Below are 27,420 nucleotides of genomic sequence, written 5' to 3' on the forward strand. Positions count from 1 at the left end.
AACAAACACGCTCGGCAGTTCTTCCAACGTCTGGATATCCTTGCGCCAGCAACATTCTTGGAACCAATCGCACACACAACGGCTTGAATATCCTTACATATTACAAGATTGCATATCACATCACCTCATCATGGCGCGTCTACGCAAACCAAGCCCGAACGAACCCAGTATCTTTATGCCGCCGTCCGAGACGAGAGCAAGCCGATCCAGTCCTCGAAAAGCCACACTGCGATACGCATCATCGCAAGAAGATGACAGCTCGATACTTGTGCCAAAGAGGTCGAGGCGCACCGCGCAAGACATCAGCATATCGCAAGACGAAGAGCACTCCTTCCGCATACCATCGATTGCAACGCCCAAGGATGCGATCAGCCCCCGCAAACAACGAGTGTTGCGACCGGTCGAGAGCAACAGCCGACTCCTTCGAAAATTGAGTGACGAAAGCCTGGCAAGCCCAGAGAAGAAACAAAGAGAGAGGAGGGTGCGCAGTGGAACAACAGATACGGATGTGGGGAATAGGAATGGGCTTATGTATGCCAAAAGCCTGGCTAGAAGCGTGGTGAACAAGCGGAATAAGAAAGGCAAGATCAATGTCGTAGGGGAAGTCGAGGCACAAGAGGCCGCCCAGCGGTCACGAAGTAGGGAACACGAGAGCACAGAGGAGGCAGTCGCGCAAGACGACGAGGACGCCGAGGCCGAAACAAGTCTGTGGTGTGGCGATGAGGAAGCAGAGACACAAGAAGAGGTCGCTGAACCAGTCATCGAGATCAGCGAGGATGATGAAGAGGACGAGCCTGTTGTAAAGTCGCGAACAAACCAGCGACAACCGCGCGCACGGCGCGTCGTATCTGACAGCGAGGAGGACGAGAGTGAGCTAAGCGCACCACAGCCTACCAAGCAGCCTCCGCAACCAATCTTCAAGATACCCGAACTCAAACCGCCGACTGATCTGACTTCCATGCGACCGCCACATCGAAAGGGTCATAGCACAATATCGAATTGGGCGCAGGAAGTCGTCGACCTCACCGACTCGCCGGAGGCCCCGGAATCTTTCGTGCTTCCTGAACGTACCCACGCCCGATCAAGTTCTTTCGCAGCATCTTCTCGGCCTACTAGCTCAGCATCGAACGGTCCGCTTGCGATTCTTACGTATTCGCCCACACCTACCAAGCAACGCTCGCCCCGCAAAGCTCCGCCCATCTCGCGACCAGCCACTCCTCCCCTGGCACCTCCCAGTCCCACCAAGCTCGTCTCGCCCTCGAAAAAGAAGCCTGTGATCCCCAAGGCGGCCGATTTAGACGGAAGACCAAGTCTTGACGCGTTCTGGAATCCTGCAGCTGTAAACGACTGGACCGACCGCCACTCGCCAGCTAAGCAGCTCGTGTCGCCCAAGAAGCAGAAATGGAGGGACGACATAGTCAAGATGATGGAAGGTGTTGCTCTGGAAGACAGCAGTGACGAGGGTTACGAAAGTCCCATCGAGAGTCCCAAGAAGAAGAAGCCCACAAGTCGGAAACCAGCTAAGGAGAAGACACCAGAGACCGAGCCGATCCCGAATGTCAAGCAGATCCGTGAGCAACGCAAAGCCTTCGCCGAACGCAAGCACGCCATAGCCGAAGCCTTCCTCATCGAGCTCGACACCACAATCTCATCAGGTCGCATCCACGAGCTCTCGAAACCCACGGGTGGTATCAAGCTCGTCTGGTCCAAGACCCTCAAAACAACGGCCGGTCGTGCGAATTGGCGTAGAGAGCAAATACGCATCCGAACCGGTCCTCTGCCCACCGACACGCGCATTGAGATGCGACACCACTGTTCCATCGAACTCGCCGAGAAGGTGATCGATGATGAGGAGAGACTCTACAACGTACTCGCGCACGAGTTCTGCCATTTGACCACATTCATGATCAGCGAAGTGCGGAACAACCCCCACGGAGCGGAGTTCAAGTCCTGGGGTCGCAAAGCTACCGTCGCGTTCGCCAGCAAAGGCGTTGAAGTCACCACGAAACACTCCTACCAGATCGAATACAAGTACGTTTGGGAGTGCGTCTCCTGCGGCTACGAGTTCAAGCGTCACTCCAAGTCCGTCGACCCTGCGCGCCACTCGTGTGGAAAGTGCAAGGGCAAGCTCGCGCAGACCAAGCCCACCCCTAGGGGCGTTGGCGCCGGTGCTGCTGTGGGCAAGGACGGCAAGAGAGAGAAGAGCGAATACCAGATCTTTGTCAAAGCCAACTTTGCGCGTGTCAAGAAGGAACTTGAGGCAGCGGGCAAGGATGCGCAGATGGGCAAGGTGATGGAGGCTGTGGCTAAGCAGTATAGAGAGAGGAAGGGTGCGGGTAGTAGTAAGGGGAAGGAGATTATTGATCTGGAAGCTGCTCTGGATGACATGAAGATCTAGATTTGACAGTACATGAATGAAGTGTATGAATAATGCCCTATAAAAAACTAGTTAATCTTCTGTGTCTGCGTCAAGAGTATAAACTCACGTGTACGGACATTGTGTGAGGTTGTATACACAAAGAAGCAAGGCCGTAAATTTTTTAGCGAAGGCAAAAAGAAAAGCATGAAAGCAAAAATAAATGTACAACCTCAGCATCTTGCTGTTATCGGACTTGACTCTCGCAGGTTCTGCGGCAACTGGGCCTCCCTACTTGTCAAGTGGCTGTTCTGAGACTCGAACTCAGGTTAATGGCCTTCAATTCGCCCATAGCGAGGAGGATGGTTACGCTGTGGCGACCATAACAGACGACAGGTTGATGGAGAATCGTAGAATTAAATACAATATATAGTTGATTGAAATCAACACAAAGTCTTTAGTGAGCTGTTACCGCAGCGGAAAAGATGAGAGAGCGGATGCGAGGCGTTATCAATTCGTTTGCATGGTGTGAAACAGTGAAAGAGGAGGTGGCAGTGCGAGCAGACTAGCAATGGGCCTTGTATGGCCATCGGAACTGGAAATCGGACTCACCGTGGTCTTAATACGCTGCAGTGAAAGCAAAGCACTCTCGTATAGTCAGACCCTGCTGAACTTGTCACCAGTACTAGCTGAAGACTACAGTAAGAAGCTGAGGTTTATCAATGTTGATCATAGGTGAGGTGAGTTGAGTGATACATTGGTTTAGATTAGGTTATCAGTGACTAGTAGAGGTGAGCTTTATGTATTCAGTAGTCTAGCAGTAGAACGTAGATACTTCGAACGAGGACTAACATCTTCTAGCTCACTAGATTATCTTCCGCTCCGACAAAACAAAATGGGGCTAGAAGCTCCTCACTACACTATGTCCACACGATCAGACAGCACTTGTCATATCCCAGCTATCCCGCTATCACCATCATACTAGCGTCGCCTCTGCGTCTTAGGGGTCGTCATCACCCACATCCTTATCCCCATCCTCACCTTTTTCCGCAGCCTGGTTGCTAGACTCATCTGTAAATGGGTTCTGGTTCCGACCCTGGTTCTGGTTATGCGCATTCGCCGCGTTCTGGCCGTAGAAGCTACATACCACATTCTCCCAGTGGTCTGCAGTAATCGTCTTACCAGCAAACATCTTGAGCATGTGCGAGAACTCGTCGTCAGAAAGACTACCCTGAGGAGGCACATAGGAGGACCCATCAACTGCAGGGGTGTGCGAATCTGCAGATGACGCATCGGGTATCTGTGGGCGAACTTGCTGCAGTGTGTTTTGATACTCCAGATGGTTGACGGACTCTTTAAGACGGATGTAGAGTTGGTTCATGGCGTCGACCATGTCGCGGGTGTCGTTCTGTTGGTCTTCTAGCGCTTTGATACGGGCTTCCATGTCTGCATTTGCTGTATTTCCGATGATAAGAGGACCAGCAGCTGTGTCATGATCTGTTGAAGTGGGACGAGAGGGTTCCACGTGAGGTTCCTTCTGCTCTTCTTTCTTCTCCTTAGCTACATGGGGAACGAAGTTGAGTGTCTCGCCGTCTGAAGTCTGTATTTGGTTGGCGCGGGAAGAGCGTTTGGGCTGCGAAGTAGCTGTCATACGGTTCGATTGACCAGCCTGGTTCTGAGCCGCGTTACGGAACAGATCTCTAGGGGAAGAGATTGATAGGGAAGAGCGAGTGGGCAGAGACATCCTTGAAGCCTCGTCCACCGCGCGACCAGCTTGTCGATCGGTCCGCAGACTAGAGAACTCGTTTACTGCTTGGTCGACGTCACGCTGAGAGCGTTCATCTTGGGGTACGCCAAGGCTTGGTGGAAATACGGCGCTTGGTCGAGGTTGATTGATTGTGTTTCCATGTACACCGACTGTCAACCTGCCGTTGAAGTCCTCGCCAGATGCCCCTCTGACAATCGCACTGTTGAGTCCCATCCTGCCAGACTGAGACAGGCCGTCGTTGATGGAAGGGCTGCGATCTGGCGCAGGTCCTGCAGCGCCACTGTTGTGCCCACCGCGGTTCTTGGTGCGCTCAGTTCTGTTCGAGCCTCTGCCTTTTCCCTGTCCTCCTCTTCCAGACTCATTGCGACGGCCACGCGACTGTGTGTCGCGAGGACCCGTTGGCGCATTTGCCGGTGGGGCGGGGGCATCTGGTTCATTCTCGCTGTTCGCGCCGCCTGGAGCCCACTTTGAGCTGTTCATGGTCCTTGTGTTGCGATTCTGCGTGGAGTCGTGCTTGTGCGTCAAAGAGGGTGACTGATCCGAGTTGGAATGCGGGATGAGAGCCCGAGTTGGTGCTTAATGTAGGAAAGAGCAATCGCGTCAAGGAGAGCAAGCAGATCTGCTCAAGCAAGCAGTGCGAAAGGAGTGCAAAATGAAGTACGAGACTGGAAGTGTGCGTAAAAACAGTCAGCAGGCTCGCGCTTTGAGTTAGCGCAGGGAAACGATACGTCAACTCAGCTCGCGTTTGCTGTGTCGTGTGCGCATTCTCAGTTCGCCATCTGTATTTTGTAGAACTAACGGGTCGAGGTCGGATGGACACAGACAAGGGCCTTAGATCGACTCTCGGATTCTGTGGGTAAGTAAGTCTGATCTATCCACTTCTTTCTCATGTGCGTTGTATTCTTGCATGCGAATGCAATCCATATGTATTCATCTATCGTTCCCTCGTATTATGTTCATGTACCAGCCACCTCTTTTTGTCCTTTTCTCAACATCTTCTTACTATACTCATCTTCTGTTCCTAAACTCTTTCCCTACAAAGCGATAGCAAAACCCACGGCTACAACCGCAGTGCTAATCGCCGTCCACAATGTCCTGCCACCAATCATGGCGCCACTCGCGTCACCCGAAGCAGGGCCGCTCGAGCCCTCGCCATCTCCCGTTGGGCTCGGCCTCGGGGGTGGGAAGCTTGTGTTGGACGGCACGTCGGTAAGGTTCTGCACGGTAATCCAGGTCGCCGCCAGAGCAGTCGTCAGGTTCGCGTCAGCCGCAAACTGGCTGACATTGAAGCCGACCCTGTTGTCCGCCAAGTCCGCGTACATAGAGGGTATGCTAAAGTTGCGCGGTTGTTGCATGAGGATGAATGTGTAGCTGTGGGGGCTGTCACCCACTGGAGGTGAGGGCTGGAGGTATGGGACGGGGTTGTCCGACGGAATGTCGAGGGCTGAGCCAGTTGTGTTCGCGGAGATGGGAACAGAGCGTGTGACGTTGGTAGCGATCCAGTGGACTAATTGGACGCGTGAGTTGTTACGGGGCACGTCGAGGTCGACCATGAGGAGGACGCATTGGCCGGGGCCTCGCTCGTCGGAAAACCATACTGGCGACGAGACGGTTGGGGGTGCTGCGGTTTCTGGTGGTGATGAGTGTTAGTTGGTGTTTAGCAGTACTCGGCTCGACTGCGCCGCGACGACAGCGGATGGAACGTACCGGGACGAGGAATGCGCTCTCCACCGGGCGACACGGTATTGTTGCCGTACGTCACGGTCAAGTTCTGAGTGACGTCGATGGGAAAGCCAGGCGCTGATCCCGCTGTCGCAACACCTGCGAGTAGCGCAGTCGCGCTGAGAATGGTCTTGGTGAACATGGTTGGTGTCTTGGCTGGTGTTGTAGTCGGCGTTGTTGTGGAGCGGGTCGTACTGTTGTGATGCAGTTGGTGCTTGATGGTCGAAAAGCAACGGGCGCAAGCAGCTTCTTTAGTATTTTGGCTGAACCTGCGTCGGCTGCGGGAGCGTAGGGCTTGATGCGCAGCTAAAGGCCTATTTCCGTGTAGCCGGAGTGACAGCAGAGGTTCATGACGTTTACCAAGACTCGGTCCCTTGCTCGGGGTATCGCACGGCCAGCGGACGGCAACCCGGCACAGCTCAAGAAAAGGCTGGGGCTGGCCGCCTGAGGGGCCTTGTTCATGCCGCAGCCAGAATTATTCCAAGCATCGCGCTGGTCGCCTCGGCCTCAGGAACATTGTCAATCGAATTTACCATGTTGTCCGCGAGTGTATGTAAGCACGCGTCGTTTTTTGGTTGCGGTTGCGACGCATGCTCGCCTAGTCGGGGCCAAAGAGACGGGAGCCGGCTAAACATCCAGCTATTCAGGCCGCCCTCATCGCACGATGCCTGCAATTAAGCCACGCATGAATCAAGTATGCCTGAGATTTGTCTATGCTCTATGGTTTCGAGGCCTTGCATCCTCACATGGACTTATCGGCGGCAGCCCTATCACCTCTCGCTCGGGATGCAGACGTTGTGTCCGCACAAGCGCAATGGTATCAGAAGCCGCGCCTCATCACCAATCCTCCAGGGCTATTATAAGGTGATCATGTGGTCTCGCGCAGGGCCGACACCAATCCATTTGACCTTGACTCCGACGAACTTCTCAATGTACTCAATGTAACTCCTCGCTTGGCTGGGCAGGTCGTAGTAGCTTGTCACGCCAGTCGTCGGCTTCTTCCAACCTGGCAGTGTATCGTATTGTACTTCGACTTGGGCAAGGATCTCGGGGTTCGCGGGGAAGCCTTCAAGCACCTCGCCCTTGTACGAGTAGGATGTCGCAACCTTGAGCTCGTCAAAGTCGTCCAGAACGTCGAGCTTGGTGAGGTTGATGGCGGTGTAGTCGTTGCACGCGTGTGAGTGCTTGACAACGACCAGGTCGAGCCAGCCGCAGCGGCGCTTGCGACCGGTTGTAACGCCGACTTCGTGGCCTACTGACTGAAGCTTCTCGCCCACCTCGTTGAGCTGCTCGGTAGGGAAGGGTCCGCTACTACTTGTTAGCCTCTGAACATATCTTTCGGTGCGATGCAACTCACGATCCGACACGGGTAGTGTATGCCTTGACCACGCCAATGACCTCCTTCAGTGACCGCCATCCCAAGTTGAGGCCTGTGATGACACCTCCCAGACCAGTGTTTGACGATGTGACGAAGGGGTATGTGCCGTAGTCGATGTCCAGCATCAGCGCGTTCGCACCCTCGACGAGGATTTTGGCGTTCTTCTCCTTTGCCGATGCGAGGAGCGGGATCTGGTCGACGACGTAGGGAGCAAGCTTCTCGCGCAGAGTCTTTGGCATTGTCAGTCTTTGCCCCGTATATTCCAACCCCATTGTGACTCACCTTATACTTCGTAATTTCCTCTTCCACATCGTACTTGAGTAGATCGCCGTATCGCTTCTGGAACGAGTTGGCTAACCTCCTGAGCTTCGTCTCGAAGATCTGCTCGTCGAAGAGGTCGCACATGCGGAGGCCGCTCCTGGTCATCTTGGTGCTGTAGGTTGGGCCGATACCCTTCTTGGTCGTGCCTGCATCCCGCCATCAGCACGTCAGTCCCGCAGCAGGCGCGTGTGCTCCTCACCAATCATGCCACCACCCAATTCCACCTCCTCCAGGCCATCCACCATCTGGTGCACATCAAACACGACATGGGCGCGGTCCGAGATGAATATTCTTCCGTCCGTCTTCAATCCGTGTTTCTCCAGCGCTTCCAGCTCCTTGAAGAAACTAGGTACGTGGACGACGCAGCCACTTCCGATGACATTGATGCAGCCGGGGTTTACGAGACCGCTCGGGAGGATATGGAAATCGTATGTCACTCCGTTTGCGACAATGGTGTGTCCGGCGTTGTTGCCGCCCTGGGCGCGGGCGCAGATTTGCGACTCATGGGCTAGGATATCGGCCAATTTTCCTTTTCCTTCATCTCCCCACTGTGCTCCGAGCACCACAGTAGTCGACATCGTGAGGGCGAGAGACAAGAAGGAAAGAGTGGACGGGGCGGCAGGTGGGTTTTCAATTCCGCGTTGACTCGATCTAACAAATTCGTGCCCCACCCATCACCCCGCGATGCCGCAATTTTCCGCACGAGCCACCAGTGACGCATGTGAATGAGCCGCAATCCATATGTCTGGGCTGATCTGCAATCTTCGCAATCACAGCCTCTACATTGCTGTACAGCTACGTCGTTATCGTGGTAAACGCATCAAGAAATTGAGAAATCTCATTTCTAACATCTACAAACACTCCCATTGGAAATTTAATCACATCCACACCTATCCTTCTATCCGCGCCAAACACCCGGACCCGGTGGCTGATACGTTTCTGGTGCCGCTGTATACTTGTTCAGGTCAACAAGAATTCCCGGGTCATTACTTCTGCGGCCTCATGTTAGCATGTTCTTGGTGCTCATCAGTCTGACTTACTTGTAAGCACCTGGAAACGCAACTAACGGGCTCGGCAGCCCATTCCCTCCCTCAATTATCTTGATCTGCGAGCAAGCCAGGTAGAACTGCGCTTTGTTCGCTTGCATAGCCATATGCAGTGCGATGTGCTCAACGCGGAGCAGGTAATCGCCCGATGGCGTGGCAGCAGGGATTGTTGTGTTGGGTGTGAGATACTCGTCTGCGAAACGTCATTAGTAAGCGCGAAGTGAAGAGAAGGGACAGCTTACTCTGTCCTGGCCAGCTCATCTGTTTCTGCGCGTTTACGGTCGGCATCGTGGTACTAATCTTGAACCACACTGCACCACTCCCGTCCCAGTTCTTCACATCCTTGCCATCAGGAACTCTCGCAAGGTGGTATTGCGTTGGTCCCGGGTGATTGACTTGTTGCGTGGATATGTAGTGAATGATTGATCCGGCCGGCACGCTTGCGACGTTTGGCGCGGTTTTGGAGGTGTAGCAGCGGATGTCTGCGACCGTGGGGTTCTGGACAAAGTAAGAATCATAGACACATCATGAGCCAGTGGTAAATCGAATGCTATCTCACCTCGATGCCTTGCTTGGTGTTCGCATTCTTGGTCTCGCGGGTCGAGGCCCAGTCTTTATCTTCTGGTTTGCCGTCTACGACAAGACGTGGGAAGGTGTCTGTTCGTATGAGACTCACATCGCCGGAAAGCATTCTATGTTAACTCACAATGTGCCTTCACCACCGTGGCGGCTACCAGGAGTGTAATCAGTATCTGCATAGTGAAGGATCAGATCTTTGCGCCTGAGAAGCATTCAGCTCTCGCTTCGACATCTTATGTATGCTTCATGACCCCAGTTCCAAATCGGATATGTGAGCTGAGTTGGGAACTATCGGTAGATTAGCTTGGCGGTTTGGCATACACCGAAGTAGTCTACTGCAGACCGTACAAACATCACAATATACCATCATCGACAGAAGAACCAATAGACATCAGCCTTCTTATAAATCATGTGCCACGGTCCAGCATCTGCCGAAACAAAGTAGGCCAATGATAGGACCGCATATTGCCAGTAGCTCATAAAATCAATCGTAGAGTTCACCATCATAATGAATAAACGGAAGATTTAGATGCCCTGTTTATTGGGCAAGCTGTAAGGGAAAAGTTGAATTCCCATATGCCCTACGCTAACATCGAGCAAACTAAAAACGAACGAAATGTTGAGGTCGTATCGAATCGTAAACACACACGTCTAGTGCATGTAGCGGAACTCAGGGTGTCTGTATCCGAGATCCTTGATCTGAGCAGCGGTCTTGCCGACCAAACGGTGGTCTCGCTTGCCCATATCACGCTGCTTGTTCTCCCACTTGCAGTAGCAGATACCGAATATGGCGAGAATACAGACGCAACACTGACCAACCAAGTTGATGGTGTGGCCGATTGGGTATCGTGGCGCGTCAGCACTTGTGTAGGTCCTGTAACGTATTAACCTAGGATCTGATTCGATTCTTCACATAATCTGACGTACCAAGTCGCGAGGATACCTCCAGCGGTACCCAGTGTGACAACGTAAGCAGTCGAGACGGAGCGGATAGCAGGGCCGGCCGCATTGTTCGCCGCCCACGCAAGGAAACCAGGACCTCCGGGAAATGCACCAATGGTGATCAAGAAGATACCGCCGTATCGGACGTTAGGGTCGGTCGCCCATCGCATGATCGAGAAGCCCGCAATAGCGGGGAGCGTAAAGACAGCGAGGTAGACACCACGGCGGTTCGTCTTGTCTGATGCGAAAGCTATTGCGATAGCGATCAAGCAAGCACATACATAGGGTGGTACTGAGTAGAGTTGTGCCTTGGTGGCCGTCCATCCGAGATCCCTGAGGATAGTGGGCTAGTAATGTATGTTAGTAAACCATAAGTTATGGGGAGGATATCAGCTTACCATGAACAGTGAGATACCCTGTACAGTGATGTTGATGAAGAAGAAACCAAAGGCACAGAAGTAGTTTGTGATGTTCATCACGGCCCGCTTGACGTGGTGTACTTCAGTCTTTTCGTTCTCATCAGCTCCTCCTTTCAGCACCAGTCTCTGTGTGGCAATCATTCGTTCGCGCTCGTTCAAGAACCAGCATTCTTCTGGGCTACGAGGCATTAGAAAGGGAGCAGCAAGGCCAACAATGACGGTAAAAAGTCCCTCGAAGAAGAAAATGTTACGCCAGGTATGGAGAATCATAGTCGAAGCTCCCCATGGTGGAATACGAGCGAGACTGTACTGTAGTCAGTCTTTCATGTAATCTCAAGAATGTGACAGGACCTACGCAGTAGCGAGCAGTCCACCAAAAGCTCCAGCCATTGAGGCCGCGGATACGTAGATACCAATGCGGAACAAAAGTTCGTTGCGCTTGTAGAAACATGTGATGAAGAATGCCAATCCCCTACATACTGATGGTTAGTATGCACTCCAAACAACGATAGAAGGTACTTACGGCATCACACCACCTTCAAACACACCTAAGAAGGCCCTTGCAACCAACAGCCCTGCGAAGCTGCTCACAAAGGCGCTGCATAGTGAGACGAAACCAAAGCCACAGACGAGAAGTGGCAAGTAGTATTTCGGGCCAAGTCTCTTGAGAAGGATGTTGCTCGGTACTTCGACGAACATGTAGACAATGTAGAAGATCGAGGTAACCCAGTTGAAACGGACACCTGTGTTGAGACCCAATTCCTCTCCCATACCCTGGATACGCGCGTTTCCAACATTAACACTTTCAAGGTGGTTAGCGAACAGTTTTGCGCAGAGTGAAATGATACGTACCGATCGAGGAAACAGAGCAGGTAAAGAAAGGTCGTAAGTGGCACAATCACGCGGTCCAGTTTACGTCGAACCTTCTTCTCTTCCTCAGCTGTCCAGGTAAACTCGCCGTCTGTAGATCGGTCGCTTCCATTGGCCTCCTCAACTAGCAAATCTGTTAGCACATGTTCGCGACAAGATTAGTAAACAACGTACAAAGCACATTGTCTCCCTTCTCCAGCTCAGCAGGGGTTGGGTGGTTTGGGTGTGTCCCCGTCGATACCATCCCGATTTGTGCCATCTTGTCCAAATAGGATGCCGAATTCGAGATCTAAAGGATGCGAAGCGAAATCTCTTCGTTGCGTCGTGGCCCCACAAGTTCCGAAAGTCTGGGGAAAGGAATCTGGGGAAGAGCACAGCCCATATAAGAACGTACGATGCGTCCCGGTATCCGAACAAGCTTACTCGTCGCACGTCTGTGTCTTGGGTCGCAAGTCGAAAGCCAGGAAGAGGGAATCGGCAGTTACTTCGCAGCCTTCAGAGGATGGCAATACGGCACCATGTTTAGCTTGATGTCCGCTCCACCGCGCGCTCTTGTCCCGTTCCAGCTGGCGGCTTGATTGAACAGGGAGCGAAGTCGGTGCGGAAATTTTACCGAGTCGACACAGAACCCTACATAACGCCGCATAATTATCAACGGCCTCCTCCTTGGTTGGCGTGTTGCGGGGCCGTTCTCTTGGCTGACATGGGTTGACTCGTGGAGCCCGCGAGGGTGACGGGCGGATGCTTTCATTGTGGTCATTTTGAAACGCCACGCTTGGCGAAGCGGGACGAGAACTTTCGTGTTGCTAGCAGCTCGCGATGCGTTTCGGCAGTTCTGTTCATCTTCTCAGTGCTTCCTGATGGTGTTAACAAACTGTAGTTATGGAGTTCTTCTCCTCATAGATTGAACTGGGGTAGGGCGGATGATTGCGGTCAGATTACGGGCGTAATGTGACAGAAGATTTATCCACCGTGGACGAGTTTTGCTGCCGCACCAACAATGTGGGTGATTGACTGCTGCATATCAGCGCGGCAGGATTGCATACGGTCTACAGTATTCCAGACAACTGGGTATCCTTGCCGCCGAGGTCTAAAGTGATGCAACTGGCAGCCTTCACAGATCATGATGTACCTTTGCTGCTCATGCAAACAATAACATCCCCGCAATTTAGCCGGAATCCTTCGTCGTCCGGTGGGTTTTCTTGGTTTCTTTGTGCCTTTCCGAGCAACAAAATGCAAGAAATCCACCGACGCGTACTCGCATACTCGCAAGTAGAGCCCCTAAGCTTCTCAGCGAGTAGAGTGTGTGATAGGGTCCATCAAAGTGGGCGGGTCTCGTAGCTGGACTGTTCCGCTCGGTCTAGCCGTATAGTGGCTGCAGGTTTATGGCTCGCACAAACGCAGAATGCAAAAGCTTCGGGAAGTCGAAAGACGCGACTCGGTGGCCGAAGATGGCTGTCAGTGCTGCGAAGTAGGACGGGCGCCGGCGTCGGGGAACAGGACGCTCTTGCCAAGCTGTCGCGCCACGTGGCTGAGATACTGAGCTTCACAACATTGCGAGTTCCATAAATACCTACTGACCTACGGAAGATCAAATAATTTCAATTCGACAAGGATTCACAATTGCAGTATTCAAAGCGCCGATCATCTCCAGAGCCTCGTCCTGGGAGCTTCAACTTCTCGAGGCGCCGTGTCAACGACCCACGACTCCACAAATCATCGTGTCAAGGGCCACTTCCCCTCACAAATACATGAACCTCCACAGTCGCACACGGGAACGGATGTCCCTTCTCGGCAACGCTACCTTTGGCGTCTCGCCTTCGTCTCCACCAACTCCTTCATCACGTCTCTAATCTTATTAGGTCTTACCGGCGCGTCATCCAGATCCACATTGGAAGCTGATGATGCTATAGATGCGTGGGCTTTGGCGGCTTGGGTGGCTTCTCCGGCTTTCCCTTCGGTAGCTGATCGAACGCGGCAGTCGTTTTAAGGGCGGGTTTGTTCCCGCGATCATCCTCGGTTTCGGCTATTCGATCATGTGACCACTCTTGGACATCGCCTCCAGCAACTTAGACTCCAAGAAGATCAGCTTCGTGGTGATCGAATACAGGTCGAGAGTCTTGCGCACCGTTATTAGAGAGAGCTGTTTGCAACTCTTCTCGAAGCTCCAAGATTGCGATTTCCAATGCCATATTCTGGTCATCCATTTGTCGGACGAACTCAGCTTGCTCTACCGCCAAGATGTCAAGCTGAGTATCTACTTCTTCAGCATGGCGCTGACCATCTGACAGTAGCTTTTCCAGAGTTGCTTTAACCTCATCTTCAACCAAATCCAGGCTATCTGCAAGCTCATCTCTCTCTTCTTCAAGCGCGTCCAACCGTTCCCTCAACTCATGCACTGTGTCTGTTTCAGCAGCGTGAGATCTAGTTAATCGCGCGAACGCTTCATCGCGATTAGCTTCTTCTTGCTCTAGACATTCTCCGCAGTTTTCGTCCCTGTCTTTCTCGAGCTTTCTCCAAACAGATCGGTGATTGGCAGCTTCTGCGGTTTTGGCAGTGGCACAAGACCATGTCGTTAGATCTAGATGCCCGCAGGCGAATGTTGTCTCGAGATCGACGTGAACACAGATATCTGCTGTTGCTACCTTTAAGTCCTGTTCACGCTCAGCTTTCCGTTGCTGAAGCATCTTAGCAGACACGGTCCCGGCATCTCGTGCCTTCTGTTTCTCTTCGTTACGTTCGCGACGGAGGCGATTTATGAGTTCCGTTACACAGGGTCTGCATTCGTACTGCCTTGTCCTAGTATGGTCTGCAGTCTTTTTACAACTCCTCTCCCCACAGGGGAGGTTGATCTTGCTCTCGTGGCCACAGTCGTACGTAATTACGAGAATGGTACACATAACGGACAATATGATTTTAAGGTAGCGGTATCCGGCGATCTCACTCTGCGATTAAGATATGGGTGATAGACACGACTCTCGTATAGGTTTTGAGCATCTACGCTACAACCTTGGAATGATCAACGACGTGTCACTCAGAGAGTCTTCAACAGCTTCAACCTTGCCATGTGAGCCAAATCGTCACATTGGGCAAAACGGGTCACATTGGTAAATGCTTCACAAAGGCAACTAATTACAAAATCATTACATTCGGCACACGATTTCTGTTTCCCCAGAAAACGCCGTCCACTATCTGCATCCCGTCATCGCCAAACACCCAATCTACTTGTCTGCTCTCATTTATCACGCTAGCCCAGGATGTGCACAACATATCGCGTTTACTTCTACTGCGGACACCTAAAGTCCACGACCACTCACGAGCACTCTGGCATCGAGTGCACAATCAACGAGGCGAAGAGCATCACAATCGACGAAAAGTGCAAGCGCTGCGTCCAACGGACATCTCGAAAGAACGTCCGACTCGGCGATATCATGAACGGTGCGGAAGTAACATCGATAGTAAAAGGCGAGGAGAGTGGTGCCCATAGTGGCGACAGTGAGCGATGATAGGAGGTTCAGAAGACCAGGAGTTCTCAATATTTAACTTCACTATCATCGAACCGTCATGAACAAGCCAGAGAGCAAGAAAACACATATGTCGGGTTCTGGATTGGAATCAGACTAGATACGCATACGATGAGGTAGCCCTCTATGCGGTGATCTACGCTCACAGGTTTATTATGGAAGTCGTAGCATCGCTGAAATACGACGTACTCAAATCTCGCGTTGCGTCCGATGCATGCAAACGTGATGACCTGGTGAAGCGCTTTTACGTTCATGGAAGTAGCCTATTGTCCAAATTGTAGTCACATAAGCCCAGCGTGCAGTTCTCCATGGTCTCTTCAGCTCATTCCAAGCATCACAGCACCCTATATGGCAGACATCACTGTACCTGTCAGTCAAATTTACGCCACCTACCGCTCCCTTGGAAGATATCTGGAGAATCCCAATACCAGGCTGTGAGAAGAATGTCTAGCCCCGTCGCCTTATAGATTGCACACGGCATCACCCGTATCCGGCGAAGGCTCCATAGACAGCGTCCCTCTTTTCGTGTTATCCTTGTCCACGCTGGCCATGGAGCTTCCGCATTGCTACCCTTTATAGTTATAGTTGCTGCGACCGACCGTCTCGACTAGTGACTATTCGTTGTTCAAAGGGCTCGACGAGATCGCGGCCGCTAATTCGCGATGGGTTGTCGGCACCCGAGGCATGGACTAGAGATCGGTCTCTGCGCGAGATGATGGAGCGACTTCCGTATGCGATATTTGTGCGAGGAGGGCGCTATGCGTGACATAGTCTTCGACGAAGTGTTGCGAACGGTGTCGATGCGAAGGGACGGGGCGGAGAGGAAGCTGTTGGACGCGTTCAGAACAGCTGACCCGAAGACGCGGTTGAATGAACACGGTCGGGGGAGCATGTGAACATATGGCATATCTGCTCCATGTCTTCGTAAGCTACATAAGCGTAGACGACCTGCGGGTTGTGTAGGAAGCCTCGCAAGCTCCAAAGGTTGGTTTCCCAGCCGCGTTCCGATGCGCGGGTGTTGCCGGCTATAATCGATAAGTTCCGACGGAGATTCCGATCGACTCACCACGCCACCTCCACAAACGCTTGACTTCGAGACTTCACACCCCAGATCACATTCCACTCAAATCACGACGCGTCTTACTTGATAACCAACATGGCCAAAGTCGAAGGTGCCCCTGCTCATGGCGCTGTAGCCCACCTCCTACCACAAACATACAAGCGATTAGTCTCGGAATGGCTTGAAGAGGACACACCAAGTTTCGATTATGGTGGTTTCGTAGTGGGCGAGGAGCTTTCGGAAGCGAAGCTGCTCGGAAAGAGTGAAGTGAGTGTTTTCGACTACTGTAAGTACCGACTAACATTGACAGGGCATAGTAGCAGGCGTCCCGTTCTTCGATGAAGTGTTCAGGCAACTAGGTTGCACGTGCGTTCATCTCACCAGATTACATGATCAAGCTCAATATTGACAACTACTAGCGTGGAGTGGCACGTCAAAGAAGGTGCTTCATTCCAACCCATCACCCACTGCGCTACTGTGCGCGGCCCAGTCCGTCACCTCCTTCTCGGCGAGCGCGTGGCTCTCAACACCCTCGCCCGCTGCTCCGGCATCGCGACCAAGTCAAATCGCCTACTTACTCTTTTACGAGGAGCTGGTTACCCAAACATTCTTGCTGGTACCAGGAAGACTACACCAGGTTTTCGACTTGTAGAGAAGTACGGCATGCTGGTTGGAGGCGTGGACGCGCATCGAGTTGATCTTAGTGCAATGACGATGCTAAAAGACAACCACATCGTGGCCGCAGGAAGCATCACCAATGCAGTGAGAGCCGCCAAAGCAGCAGGCGGCTTTGCAATCAAAGTCGAAGTTGAATGCCAATCGTTTGATGAGGCAGACGAGGCGATTGCCGCTGGTGCTGACATCGTCATGTTAGACAACTTCACCCCAGAAGGTGTCCAAGTTGCTGCTAAAGATCTGAAGGATAAGTGGGGACGGGGTACTGGAGACAGGAAGCAATTCCTCGTTGAAGTGAGCGGTGGGCTTACAGAGTACAACGTGGAGAAGTACGTCTGCGGCGATATTGATATCGTGAGCACGAGTAGCATACACCAAGGAGTACCACACGTGGACTTCAGTCTGAAAATCGTACCGAAGAGTAAAAAGGATGGAGGGGAGAGTTTAGCGGTATAACCTGACGGTGGGCGAAGGGGACTTGTGGGTATCCCTTACGTATCGACAGACATAGCTAACTAATTCAGTATATTTATTTACGATATTTGTCACCTTTCGGTGGCATGACTTTCACTATGATACCAATTCCCAAAACTGTCAAGCGTTCGTTTCATGACCTCAGACACCTCAGACTCTTACTCTTCTAGCAAGCATGGCAAGGGGCTCGAGCAACCGCTATCCGCGCTGATCTACGACACGGCAACATCACTAATCAAAGCGCTTTTGTAGTCACTGTCTTCTAAAAATCGTCCCAAAATGCCAATGTCGACTGCAATACGTGGCCCTCTGTTCCTTCGGCTCTGGCGTCATCTAGCCGCTTTGCATCGCCTCCGCGGTCTGCGTCAAGCCTTTCCGACCAATCTTTCTCGTGGCTCTCGCACACAAGTCCTTTGATCTTCGGCAGCCGGCTGGCCTGATCACCGGTAAGAGGGTCTAGGTCCGCTTCCCTGCATTCCAAGGTTATATGGCCGTCGTCCCGGTCATGTCTGCTAGAACAACTCGCGCGTCCGCCGAATCTAAGCGATGGTGTCCACATACGCCTTGCTGCGCCTTCAAGTGCTTTCATCTGTCTGTTGCGCGTTCGAAAGCTACTCCTGGATCGTGCCGGGCTGGTGTACACCATGGAAAGGCCGACCACGCTGGCTGGCAATGCCCTTTGCGCCCGGATATTCAACAAGCCAAGGTCATACGTTAGGATCAATCAAGTTCCTAATTTTATCCAGCAGTGGGTATGCAAAGCCGAGTAAAACATCGTTACTCTCTTGGGTTGCGTTGGCAAGCGCTGGCGACAAGTATAAAGTTACGCCCGACGCGGTCTTCAACTAGACCCCATAACGGTGGGTCTGGTTGCGGACCTGACAAGGCCGTGCCCAATGAGCGCCTTCCGCTTTTGCAGAAGGCTTCCGCGAGAGTTCAAGCATCAAAGCTCCCGGGCCTAAGCGAATTACGTTTGCTTCGCTCACCTTCCGTGTGCGCCGTAGCCTAGACACGAAGGAACGACGTCCTCTCGCCTCAAGCTCGTGTTGTAAATTGTTTTGCTTGTATCGCATGGAGCCAAACCGCTTTCTTTTTACTGCCATGTAGAGCTTCGCATCCTACATCGGGTACACCGAGTGACAGAGCACGCATGCGCCCCATCTCGCACACCCATGGATGTCGAGGCGTAGAAAAGACAGATATAAAAGGGTGAGCTCTAGGCATCCTCTTCGCATCACCATTCTCTCGTCCACAAACTTCAGGTTCATCAAGCCCTACAACATCATTGCTCTCCTAGCTTTTTCAATATGCAATACCTCAACACCGTCCTCGCTTTCGCTGCTGCAGTGGCAGCTGTCGACATCAAGTCGCACGGGGAGTCACACTGCAAAGGTACCGAGAGGGTATATGTGAACGCCAAAACCAACCAGTGCTATGCCGGTGGCGGTATATCCTACGCTTGGTCGTTCAACGCTATTCCCACAAACTGGAACCTGCAGACTCGATCTCACAAAGACGGAAACTGCAAAACGCTAGTTCACGCCTGGAACTCGAATGGTGCACGCACGGTCTGCCATGGCGCAGCCGTCAACAACTTGTTGTACACAGGTGCTGGATACAGCTTTGCCAGCAAGAAGAGGTCGGAAGACACTGTTTTCAACAGTGAAGACTGCATCTGGAAGCCAGACCTTATGACTCTGGGAGACGGCACAACATACAAGCTTACAGATGTTGAGGACGAAACCGCGAAGATCATGTAAGAGCAACCCTAAGCACCAGACAAGGCCCTGGATACGATGTACTAATTCACCTTCTCATAGACTCGCATATGGTGATAACACCACGATTGCCGAGAACATGCCAAGCCTATTCGACGAGTACATTACACAAGAGCGTCGCTGAGTGTGCCATCAAGATTGGTTGTTGGTGATCTTTACTGCGATGCTGTGGCTCAATACATTCCATCCACTTCCTCCATTGCTACTGCGACAGCGCAGAGCAGACGCATTCACGACTTCTAAAGCTCACATCACATCCCGAAACGAGAAAGCGAGCAAATGATGAAATCCGGGAGAGACTAGTCTCGCTATATACTGTTGGGATATCACACACAAAATGAACTAAATCGATGGCCGGCCTACTCCGTTTCCACTACTTCTGTGACCTCCATCTCTTATCTTTTGTGACACTTTGAGGATGACGATGGTGTTGCTAATCATTCTCTCTGTATTTGAGTCGTATCAGAGTGAAGATGGCAAACCCAACGAAATGCAATTCTCTTACCTTATGCTATGGAATGCTCTCCCAACACCACGCCAACCGTCGTTCTCGTGGCACATTCACTTTCGCAACACCGTGCTATTGTTGGCTTACAGCGCAATAAAGAAGCATCAAGAGTTTGGATAAGCGCTAGGTTATTGTGCAGCCGTGAACTCAATAGCAACAGCGTGGCATTGTGCTGGCGCACCTTCCGCCTTCCGACTTGGTATGACCAGTCCTTTCCGGATTACGCCAACCTTCCCACAATGTCGCATCACTGTATTATGGTCAATACAATTAACCTATAGAACAAAGTCATTTTCTCTCTCACACACTTCTCATCATTACCACAAACCTTTGCCGAACAACATACACAGGTACAAATATGCGCACGAAACTATCGTTTACTACGACCCTGGCGGCTCTGGCCATCCTAGGAGATGCGCACGGAGACCATGCTAATGACAGCAGGCAGTACACGCTAACAGACGATCTTAGCTACAAGAACTTCTTCTCCGCCTTTGACTTCTTCAACGAAACCGACCCAACGAAAGGCTTTGTCAATTATCAGAATCAGGAAGATGCGACCAAGCAGGGCCTAATAGGCTACCTTGAGGACACAAGGTCCGTGTTCATGGGTGTAGACTATACCACTAAAGACCCTACTGGCCGCGCTTCTGTTCGCCTTGAGAGCAAGAAAAGCTGGAATCATGGACTACTCATCGCAGACATTCGTCATATGCCTTCGTCGGAATGCGGCACTTGGCCAGCCTTTTGGCTTTTATCGTCTTCAGTGCAATGGCCGAATGGCGGGGAAGTCGATATCCTCGAGGGTGTCAACGACTACGAAAGCAACTCTATTACTTTACACACAACCAAAGGCTGTGTTGTTGATAACTCGACTGCGGCTGGAGGAGGATTTGGTGCTGTAGGTGGTGATAACAATGCGCCATTTACTGGTCTTATGAGTACCGACGACTGCGACGTCGCCGCTCCTGGCCAAGAGAAGAACGTCGGATGCTCTATCCACGCTCCTGACACCATGCCTGGTATCCAAAGTGGCGGCGGTAGCGGTAGTTCCGACAATACTGGCGCCGCGCCTCTCCCATCTTATGGTACCGAATTCAACAAAGCGCAGGGTGGTGTCTATGCCATTGAATGGGCCGCCACCAGCATCTCAGTTTGGTTCTTCCCCCGCGACTCCCTGGGCTTCACGGATAACTTCTCTTCGAATATCACAGCTCCCGATCCATCAAACTGGGGCACTCCTATAGCGCACTTCGGCGGTGCTGGCTGCGACTTCTCTGAGCGCTTCAAAGATCTTCAGATAATCTTTAACACCGCCTTTTGCGGCGAATGGGCTGGCGCCGAGTGGGATAAGTCTTGTGCCAAAAAGACCGGTGTTGCTACGTGCAATGAGTATGTGCGCGATAATCCCCAGGCCTTCGTGGAGGCTTATTGGGAAGTGGCGGGATTGAAGTGGTTTCAGAAGGGCGCTGCGTAGAGGTGGAATACCGTTGCAGTTTTGCCGAAACGCGAGGAAGTTGCCCATTTCCCCGTGAAAGGTGCCAAGAAAAAGGGTATGCTTGGTAGCTATCACATCGGTATTTGTCGCGTAAGCTACTTCTGGGCTACGAAATTATTTCGCTTTCCAATGTCTTTAAGCTTAGCTTCGCGGATGTCAAATTCGATGCTTCCTGGTTCAATCGTGTCTATTCAAGCCAAAGCTGACCTCGATATGGGAATATGCAAACTATCTCTTGTTCGATGTGGAACTGTGGAATCGTTCACTTTGAAGTGATACTCTGGTTATGATTGTGGCTACTTCGATGTTCGAAGGTATGTCATTTGGTCAGTTGCCCAATTCGAGGCCGAAGATGTCTGGGGCCGACTTCCTCAGTATATATGTGCGCATAATAATCAAAGCCTCGTAGAGCAGCAAAAGGAAGGAAAAGGAAGGAAAAGGGGTTTAGTGGCAGGGGTTCGAAGTTCAGTATCAGTATATGCACAAGCGCGTCGCAAACGCGTCAGATGTCTAGCCAGGTCGGGTTAGCGCAAAAACGCGTCCAGCCATTTCCAGGGCTTCCGCGCTTTCTGACCTCCGGACATCGTTTCGAGCCTCACACCCACCGACATCTGTACTGCCCTCGGCTTCCAAGAGTAGTGTACCACTGCCGCCAAGACAGGGTTCTCGACAAGTCTGATCTTTACCTATCCAGTGAGATGGCTCCCCAAGAAAAGCGCCCTAGGCTCCCGAAGAGCGCGTTTACTATAAGCAAATTACCAGAGTACGAGTCTACAGATCTTGTATTTACATGTTGCTAACGAATGAACGTAGTTTAAGCAGCGAGCTTATCGCAGTCAGACTCGGTAGAGACAACTTCAATTACGACGAGCCAGGCGAGCAGGGGCCAACCCAGGCAAAGATCGATCCACGACAAAGAAGAATCGAAGATTTCTTCAATATCACAGTAAAGAGGGGGGACGAACATGTGTTTCATGTGCATAGAGATGTTTTGTGCCAAACTTCCGCTTTCTTCCAGGCTGCTACAAAGCAGGTTTGGCGGGGCTATCCTCACAAGCCTGTTGATCTTACCACAGAACACAATGGTATCTTCAAACAATACATGCAGTGGCTATACAGTGGCAGGATCACGGTGCTTTGGAGCTCAGAACCGACCAACGAGGTCGACTCTTCGTACAATCCGACCGACGATTTGATAGAACAGTATCTCTTTGGCGGGAGGATGATGGATCCAACTTTCCAGAATGCTGCTATCAAAGCCCTCATGGATTGCTTGAGTAACGGGTATAGTTTTCCGAGGGCTGGACTAGTCCGTGATGTGTACAAAGGCACTATGGCCGACTCTCCAATACGAAAGCTGCTTCTGGATATCGTGGTCAACGGTGCAGATCAGAGCTGGGACTTTTCTGCCCTTTTGGAGAGGGCCGGAGAGGAGTTCACCAAGGACCTTATAGTTGCATTCGCGGCGAAACGGCCAAAGCCAGACTGTAGGTGCAAATGCAATCACACGAGTGTATGGGCTTGCCCTCAAAACCAGGCGAAATATTACGCTGCGGTTGCGAATAACAAGAAAAGGAAAGGTGCTCCTGCATGAAGCATTCATATAGTATAGAGCTCAACAAGGGAACCATCATACAGCAGCCTCTAGGCCTTTGTTGTCTTAAGACACCGTTTTTGCCTCGAATCTTGCCTCATACCATCAGGGTTGTCTAATGTTATAACGAAACCCCCGGATCGAAAGCGGTCGAAAGCGCACGCTCTGTGAGCAGCCAAAGCACGGTCGTTCACTGCGTGTAACCGTGTAGCGCTACCCCTGGAACCAGGTTATTAAAGGTATGCTAGACTGTCGCTCGCTGCAAGGGCAGATACCCAGGAACACACACGCACTCTAAGTGACCTCAACCGACTGTCAACATACCAATTCCTCGGTCATGGCGCCCATAAACGATCAACCAGCGAAGCGCCGAAAGCCTCTGCCTCAGGGCAGTGCTGATTCTCGTGATCTCCTTGAGTAGGTTCAACATACAAATGATTTTTGGAGCAATTCTAATGCGGTATAGTGTAGGTAGCGAGATACTCATGGTCAAGGTTGGGGGTGGCGACGACCCTGTCGAACCGAACGTAGCAGGCGAAAATTGCGACAAGCCCGAGCACAACAACGAAAGTAACGACAGCGATACCGACACGGACAGCGATACCGACTCAGACGTTTCCGAGGAGCGCATCTTTCACATCCACAAAAGCGTTCTCTGCAAGACATCCGCCTTCTTCCAAAATGCAACGAAGCCAGAATGGACTGCTCCAACACCGCGCCCTATAGATCTTTCTGACGAGCTTCCAGAAATCTTCCATTTGTATGTGCAATGGTTGTACAGTGGGAAGATCGCCGTCGAGATCATGTCCTCCAGTGACTCGGATACGGAAGTTCGCAAACACGAGAACGTGGATTATCATTCACTAATTCAGTCGTACATACTTGGAGAGAAGCTCATGGATACCACATTTCAGAACGCAGTACTGCAATGTTTGATTGAGTGCGTAGAGCAAGCAGACTGTTTTCCCGGTGACCGGACCATCAAGACGGCCTATAAGCGCACGATAAAGCACTCGCCTCTTCGTAAATTGCTGGTCGACTTCTGGGTGTGGCACGGCGACTCTGAGGGGGCGGCTGATGACATGAATTTGAGCCTGGGGACCGACTTCACGAACGACTTACTTAAGGCCATGCTTGAAGCGCGTCCTAGTCCGGACACGAGTGCAGAGAAGGTCCAGCCTCCTTGGCTGACACATCCGGAGATCTACAGCATAAAGGGTAACAAGAAGACCGCCAAAGACACCAGCAACAGCGGAGATGTCGCCAAGGAGTAGCGTGGAGTGTGTCTGCAAATGTTGCTGAGATTTGTGAGAGGAAGTGTTGTACGAGGCCCTTCACGATACACTGAGATGGTAGATTACTACACAGGAAAGGAGGAATCTTGTAGAGTCCTGCAACTCGAAGCTTTTACTGGATACCTGCATGCAAGTCGCAGCTAGGCCAAGAGCTTGGTAATGACAACCAAAGACGAGTATTAACGATGAAGGCTAGCATGTGTCCGTAAACTCAGTACTATATTTCCCTAAATCGTGTATCTGAATCGTGGGCTGTCATCGCCCATCTCTGCAATATCCTCATCGCTCATCCCTTCAACCAGATGCTCTTCCTCACCCTTCTCACGTCTCGAGTTGATGCGCCCAAGATGGAACCACATGACAGCGTAGCATATACAAGCAAAAGCCACCATAGCCATAGTGATACCGTGGCCCTTGACGAAGCGGGGGCGATCAGCCGTGGGATAGATCTAGCGATCCGTTAGCAGTGTTTCCACGTGGAGCCTAGTGATTACGAATAAACTTACAAAAGCACTCATGATACCCGCACAATTACCGATGCTCAACTGCAACCCTGTCGCAGTGGTCCTCTTTCCATATCGCGGCAAGTTTGTAGGCAGCCAAGCTAATGGCAGACCAACACATACATACAAGCCCATTGCAACAAGGAAGCAGCCAGCGTAATGCACGCCAGAGCTGGCGTCGCTGATCAGCATGGCGTATCCGACGATACTCACCACACCGAGCAAGATGCTGTAAAACCCACGCTTTTGCTGTTTATCGGAGAAACGCGCAACAACCAAGTAGGTAATTGCACCTAGTGCATAACACGGGATCGTAAGGACCTGCACCATCGCGCTGCTGGCGGTAGTGTTGATCGACCTGATAATCGTCGGCAGGAAGGTAGAGTAGCCGTAAAGCATGGTATCGCTTCCGAATTGCGCAAAGCAGAATACCCAGACTTTCCAGTCCTTGACGCACTTCCTTACATCCTCCCAGTGGAATTCCGCTGCTTTCTTGGTGTACCCTGTCTGGCGCTTGAGGCGAGCGGCGGCGAAAGCTTTCTCTTCCGCGGTAAAGAAGTAGGCAGTTTCCGGGGTGTCCGGCAGGATGAACCAGGTCGCGATACCCAGGATGAAGGTAGGAATACCTTCGATGATCATGATCCAGCGCCATCCGCGTAGGCCGGCCGTACCATCCATATGTCCAATAGCGTACGCAAGTAATCCGCCGCAGGCTCCAGCCAGGGCAGCAGAGACGAAGAGGTATCCGATACGTAGAGCAAGTTCGCGCTTGGTGTAGAAGAATGTCAAGTAAATGGCCATTCCGGGGAACAACCCTCCTTCCACGGCGCCAAGAAGAAGGCGGCATGCGATCAGACCGCCGTAGCTCTGCACGATACCGGTCAAGGTCGCGATGATACCCCATGCGACGGTGATAAAGGCTATCCATCGCGAGGGCGTAAGTTTCTTCAGCACCAGATTTGATGGTACTTCGGACAGGATGTACGTGACGAACAGAATAGAGACGGCTGTCTGAAATTGAGAATCTCCCATATTTAGATCTTCCTGTAGACCATATAGACGGGCATTACCGATGTTGACTCTACAATCGCGTAAGCAAGTTTCTCGTACAAGCTGCAGACTCCCAATCGCATCCAGCCGGGATAGACGGCGCATTAATCAAGAAGATCCAAACTCACCTGTCCAGGAAACTGAGCAAATACAACAGCATAACTACCGGAATGACGAAGAGATCCAGCTTGCGCACAATCTTTGCTTCCAAAACCGGGTCGATGCCCTCTAGCTGCCGCCCAATCTCATCGCTCTCTTTCGCGGCAGCAGGCACAGCCGGATCGTACTGCTTCTCGATGTCGCTCATGGTGTCGTGAGGCGTCCTCGCCTAATAGTGGCTCGGAGAATTAAGCAACAATGATGATCGATGACTCCACGTGAGGAAAATCGGCTGTCGCGTTAAAAACGCAAGATTGCGGCAAATGCGTCAGGAAGGGATGGTGAAGAAAAGAGCAGCAAGCGTCGAGTTCTTAATGCATCCGGCCAAAATTCTGATCCGTCATCACGTAGAATCTCCACGGCTTTGCCACGGAAGGGAAATGCTCATGCTTTAAATTCGTCGACGGCCTACGGCTTCGACATCGGACGAGTCTGCAAGGGGGCCCACTCTGAACATGTCGCCCGCGGGCAGATCCACGGCGGGGGGCTGGAGCCAATGGAGCACGGAGCTAACGGTTTGTGGTATGACGTTGACGGTTACCCTGCCGGTAACACAGATACGACAGCTGGGCAACTGATAACGAACCACACGCGTCGCTGTGGCCTATTGTCTGCCAATGTTCCAAGGTTGGGGGAGATATCAGACAAAGGATGGGGGTGCTCGCGTGCCCTTTTGAGAGAAGTGGTGGGGACAGGCATTCGGTGTGGTTTGACATGTTCGTCGCGTTAGTCCGTTGTCATGCATCGCTTAGGCAATGCGATTAGTCCTGTCTGACCAAACAATTGCTCCAACAGGACTTGGAGACGCGATTGCATCACATCACACTTTGTTGTGCAGATCAGCGCTGATCTTGAACGCGTTCCACAACACGAGCTAATCACTAATTGATAGCATTTGAGTGGGGATTGCCAATCTCAATCAGACAGACGCCCTCATACCAACTCAGACGATGCCAGCGACGGATAACTAAATGGCGTCGTATCCCAATCGATAGGCAGTACGATGCCAGAGTATATGTCGATCTGCGCTGAGGGATCAACAGGCCACCCCAAGTCGTCGCGCGGAAAGTCGATCTCAGCCACTGCAGGTTCCATATCCACGCTCACGGTATGCTGGACGCAGGTACCGGCAAGATTTGACCGTGCAATCGCACGAACCTCCTTCGCCATTTTCATTCCAAGTGGCCATATAGTTCCCATCGTGTTCAGAAAGCCGATGCTGAGACGCACACGATCTCGCGCTATCGACAGCGCGTGCCCATCCAATAGATAGGTACATACAGACACTTGTGCTGCCGCGAGTTGCGCAGTTAGGCACATGATAAGAACATTGTGCCTTTCGAGAGCGCATGGGATTGCGAGGAGTTTGGTATGCATTTCGGTCGCCTTGAGCACACGTGCGGTATGTGTGTTTCGCCCAGTTTTTGGTGTCAGCGTAAAGGGAGAAGGAGGCAGAAAAGACTGCGTGGTCATCTCTTCAGGAAGGTGAGGTAGTGACGAGAAGGGCCTATGCAGTGTTGAGATGACTCTGTCTTTGTTAGCGTAACAGTAGCAGTGCATGAAGGAACGAATTACATTGCAGCACACATATGTGCCATGTACCTGTTGTACGTATCGTTAGCGATCATGTTTTCGTCCGGCTGACGGTGTGGCATACATCACCTCATCTACTTGACCATCTGGTCGAAGCGGGTCCTTCTTACAAGCCGGCAGCATCGCCGACCAAATCGCCAATTTCATGTCGCAGTTCTCGGCCATCGTTTCGCTAAATATAGCAGTGTCGATAAAAGACTTCATGGCTGGAACTGTTAGGCATCATACGAAGTAGATAACGGCTTTCATTGGGTACGTCCACCTGTGGTCTGTACTTACTGCCAGCGATGACCATTCCGATGTCGTAA

General features: G+C 51.8%; 11 protein-coding genes across 11 annotated transcripts; 5 read left to right on the forward strand and 6 right to left on the reverse strand.

The window, feature by feature from the left end:
• Positions 1–130: 130 nt before the first annotated feature.
• Positions 131–2,398, forward strand: J4E83_001692 (uncharacterized protein; the record flags this gene model as incomplete). Its single annotated transcript, XM_049328646.1, has 1 exon — positions 131–2,398. One exon carries the CDS (start codon positions 131–133, stop codon positions 2,396–2,398), a length of 2,268 nt encoding a protein of 755 aa, XP_049191618.1.
• Positions 2,399–3,356: 958 nt separating this feature from the next.
• J4E83_001693 (uncharacterized protein) lies at positions 3,357–4,604 on the reverse strand (the record flags this gene model as incomplete). Its single annotated transcript, XM_049328647.1, has 1 exon — positions 3,357–4,604. One exon carries the CDS (start codon positions 4,602–4,604, stop codon positions 3,357–3,359), a length of 1,248 nt encoding a protein of 415 aa, XP_049191619.1.
• A 554-nt stretch (positions 4,605–5,158) lies between these two features.
• Positions 5,159–5,988, reverse strand: J4E83_001694 (uncharacterized protein; the record flags this gene model as incomplete). The annotated part of the gene is made up of 2 exons (XM_049328648.1): positions 5,159–5,754; positions 5,832–5,988. 2 exons carry the CDS (start codon positions 5,986–5,988, stop codon positions 5,159–5,161), a joined length of 753 nt encoding a protein of 250 aa, XP_049191620.1.
• A 715-nt stretch (positions 5,989–6,703) lies between these two features.
• J4E83_001695 (uncharacterized protein) lies at positions 6,704–8,123 on the reverse strand (the record flags this gene model as incomplete). The annotated part of the gene is made up of 4 exons (XM_049328649.1): positions 6,704–7,154; positions 7,204–7,454; positions 7,507–7,691; positions 7,745–8,123. The coding sequence occupies 4 exons, from the start codon at positions 8,121–8,123 to the stop codon at positions 6,704–6,706; spliced, it is 1,266 nt and encodes a 421-aa protein (XP_049191621.1).
• A 458-nt stretch (positions 8,124–8,581) lies between these two features.
• J4E83_001696 (uncharacterized protein) lies at positions 8,582–9,282 on the reverse strand (the record flags this gene model as incomplete). The annotated part of the gene is made up of 3 exons (XM_049328650.1): positions 8,582–8,784; positions 8,834–9,089; positions 9,151–9,282. The coding sequence occupies 3 exons, from the start codon at positions 9,280–9,282 to the stop codon at positions 8,582–8,584; spliced, it is 591 nt and encodes a 196-aa protein (XP_049191622.1).
• A 539-nt stretch (positions 9,283–9,821) lies between these two features.
• On the reverse strand, positions 9,822–11,660 carry J4E83_001697 (uncharacterized protein; the record flags this gene model as incomplete). Its single annotated transcript, XM_049328651.1, has 7 exons — positions 9,822–10,044; positions 10,098–10,459; positions 10,511–10,835; positions 10,887–11,003; positions 11,055–11,333; positions 11,384–11,525; positions 11,576–11,660. 7 exons carry the CDS (start codon positions 11,658–11,660, stop codon positions 9,822–9,824), a joined length of 1,533 nt encoding a protein of 510 aa, XP_049191623.1.
• Positions 11,661–16,081: 4,421 nt separating this feature from the next.
• J4E83_001698 (uncharacterized protein) lies at positions 16,082–17,116 on the forward strand (the record flags this gene model as incomplete). The annotated part of the gene is made up of 3 exons (XM_049328652.1): positions 16,082–16,252; positions 16,296–16,351; positions 16,405–17,116. The coding sequence occupies 3 exons, from the start codon at positions 16,082–16,084 to the stop codon at positions 17,114–17,116; spliced, it is 939 nt and encodes a 312-aa protein (XP_049191624.1).
• A 1,325-nt stretch (positions 17,117–18,441) lies between these two features.
• Positions 18,442–18,894, forward strand: J4E83_001699 (uncharacterized protein; the record flags this gene model as incomplete). Its single annotated transcript, XM_049328653.1, has 1 exon — positions 18,442–18,894. The coding sequence occupies one exon, from the start codon at positions 18,442–18,444 to the stop codon at positions 18,892–18,894; it is 453 nt and encodes a 150-aa protein (XP_049191625.1).
• Positions 18,895–19,778: 884 nt separating this feature from the next.
• On the forward strand, positions 19,779–20,897 carry J4E83_001700 (uncharacterized protein; the record flags this gene model as incomplete). Its single annotated transcript, XM_049328654.1, has 1 exon — positions 19,779–20,897. The coding sequence occupies one exon, from the start codon at positions 19,779–19,781 to the stop codon at positions 20,895–20,897; it is 1,119 nt and encodes a 372-aa protein (XP_049191626.1).
• Positions 20,898–22,020: 1,123 nt separating this feature from the next.
• J4E83_001701 (uncharacterized protein) lies at positions 22,021–23,786 on the forward strand (the record flags this gene model as incomplete). Its single annotated transcript, XM_049328655.1, has 2 exons — positions 22,021–22,405; positions 22,984–23,786. 2 exons carry the CDS (start codon positions 22,021–22,023, stop codon positions 23,784–23,786), a joined length of 1,188 nt encoding a protein of 395 aa, XP_049191627.1.
• Positions 23,787–24,034: 248 nt separating this feature from the next.
• On the reverse strand, positions 24,035–25,667 carry J4E83_001702 (uncharacterized protein; the record flags this gene model as incomplete). Its single annotated transcript, XM_049328656.1, has 3 exons — positions 24,035–24,256; positions 24,314–25,391; positions 25,489–25,667. The coding sequence occupies 3 exons, from the start codon at positions 25,665–25,667 to the stop codon at positions 24,035–24,037; spliced, it is 1,479 nt and encodes a 492-aa protein (XP_049191628.1).
• Positions 25,668–27,420: the final 1,753 nt, after the last annotated feature.

The sequence above is a fragment of the Alternaria metachromatica genome (assembly GCF_023757995.1).
Source record: "Alternaria metachromatica strain BMP 0045 chromosome Unknown scaffold_3, whole genome shotgun sequence".
NCBI lineage: Eukaryota > Fungi > Ascomycota > Dothideomycetes > Pleosporales > Pleosporaceae > Alternaria > Alternaria metachromatica.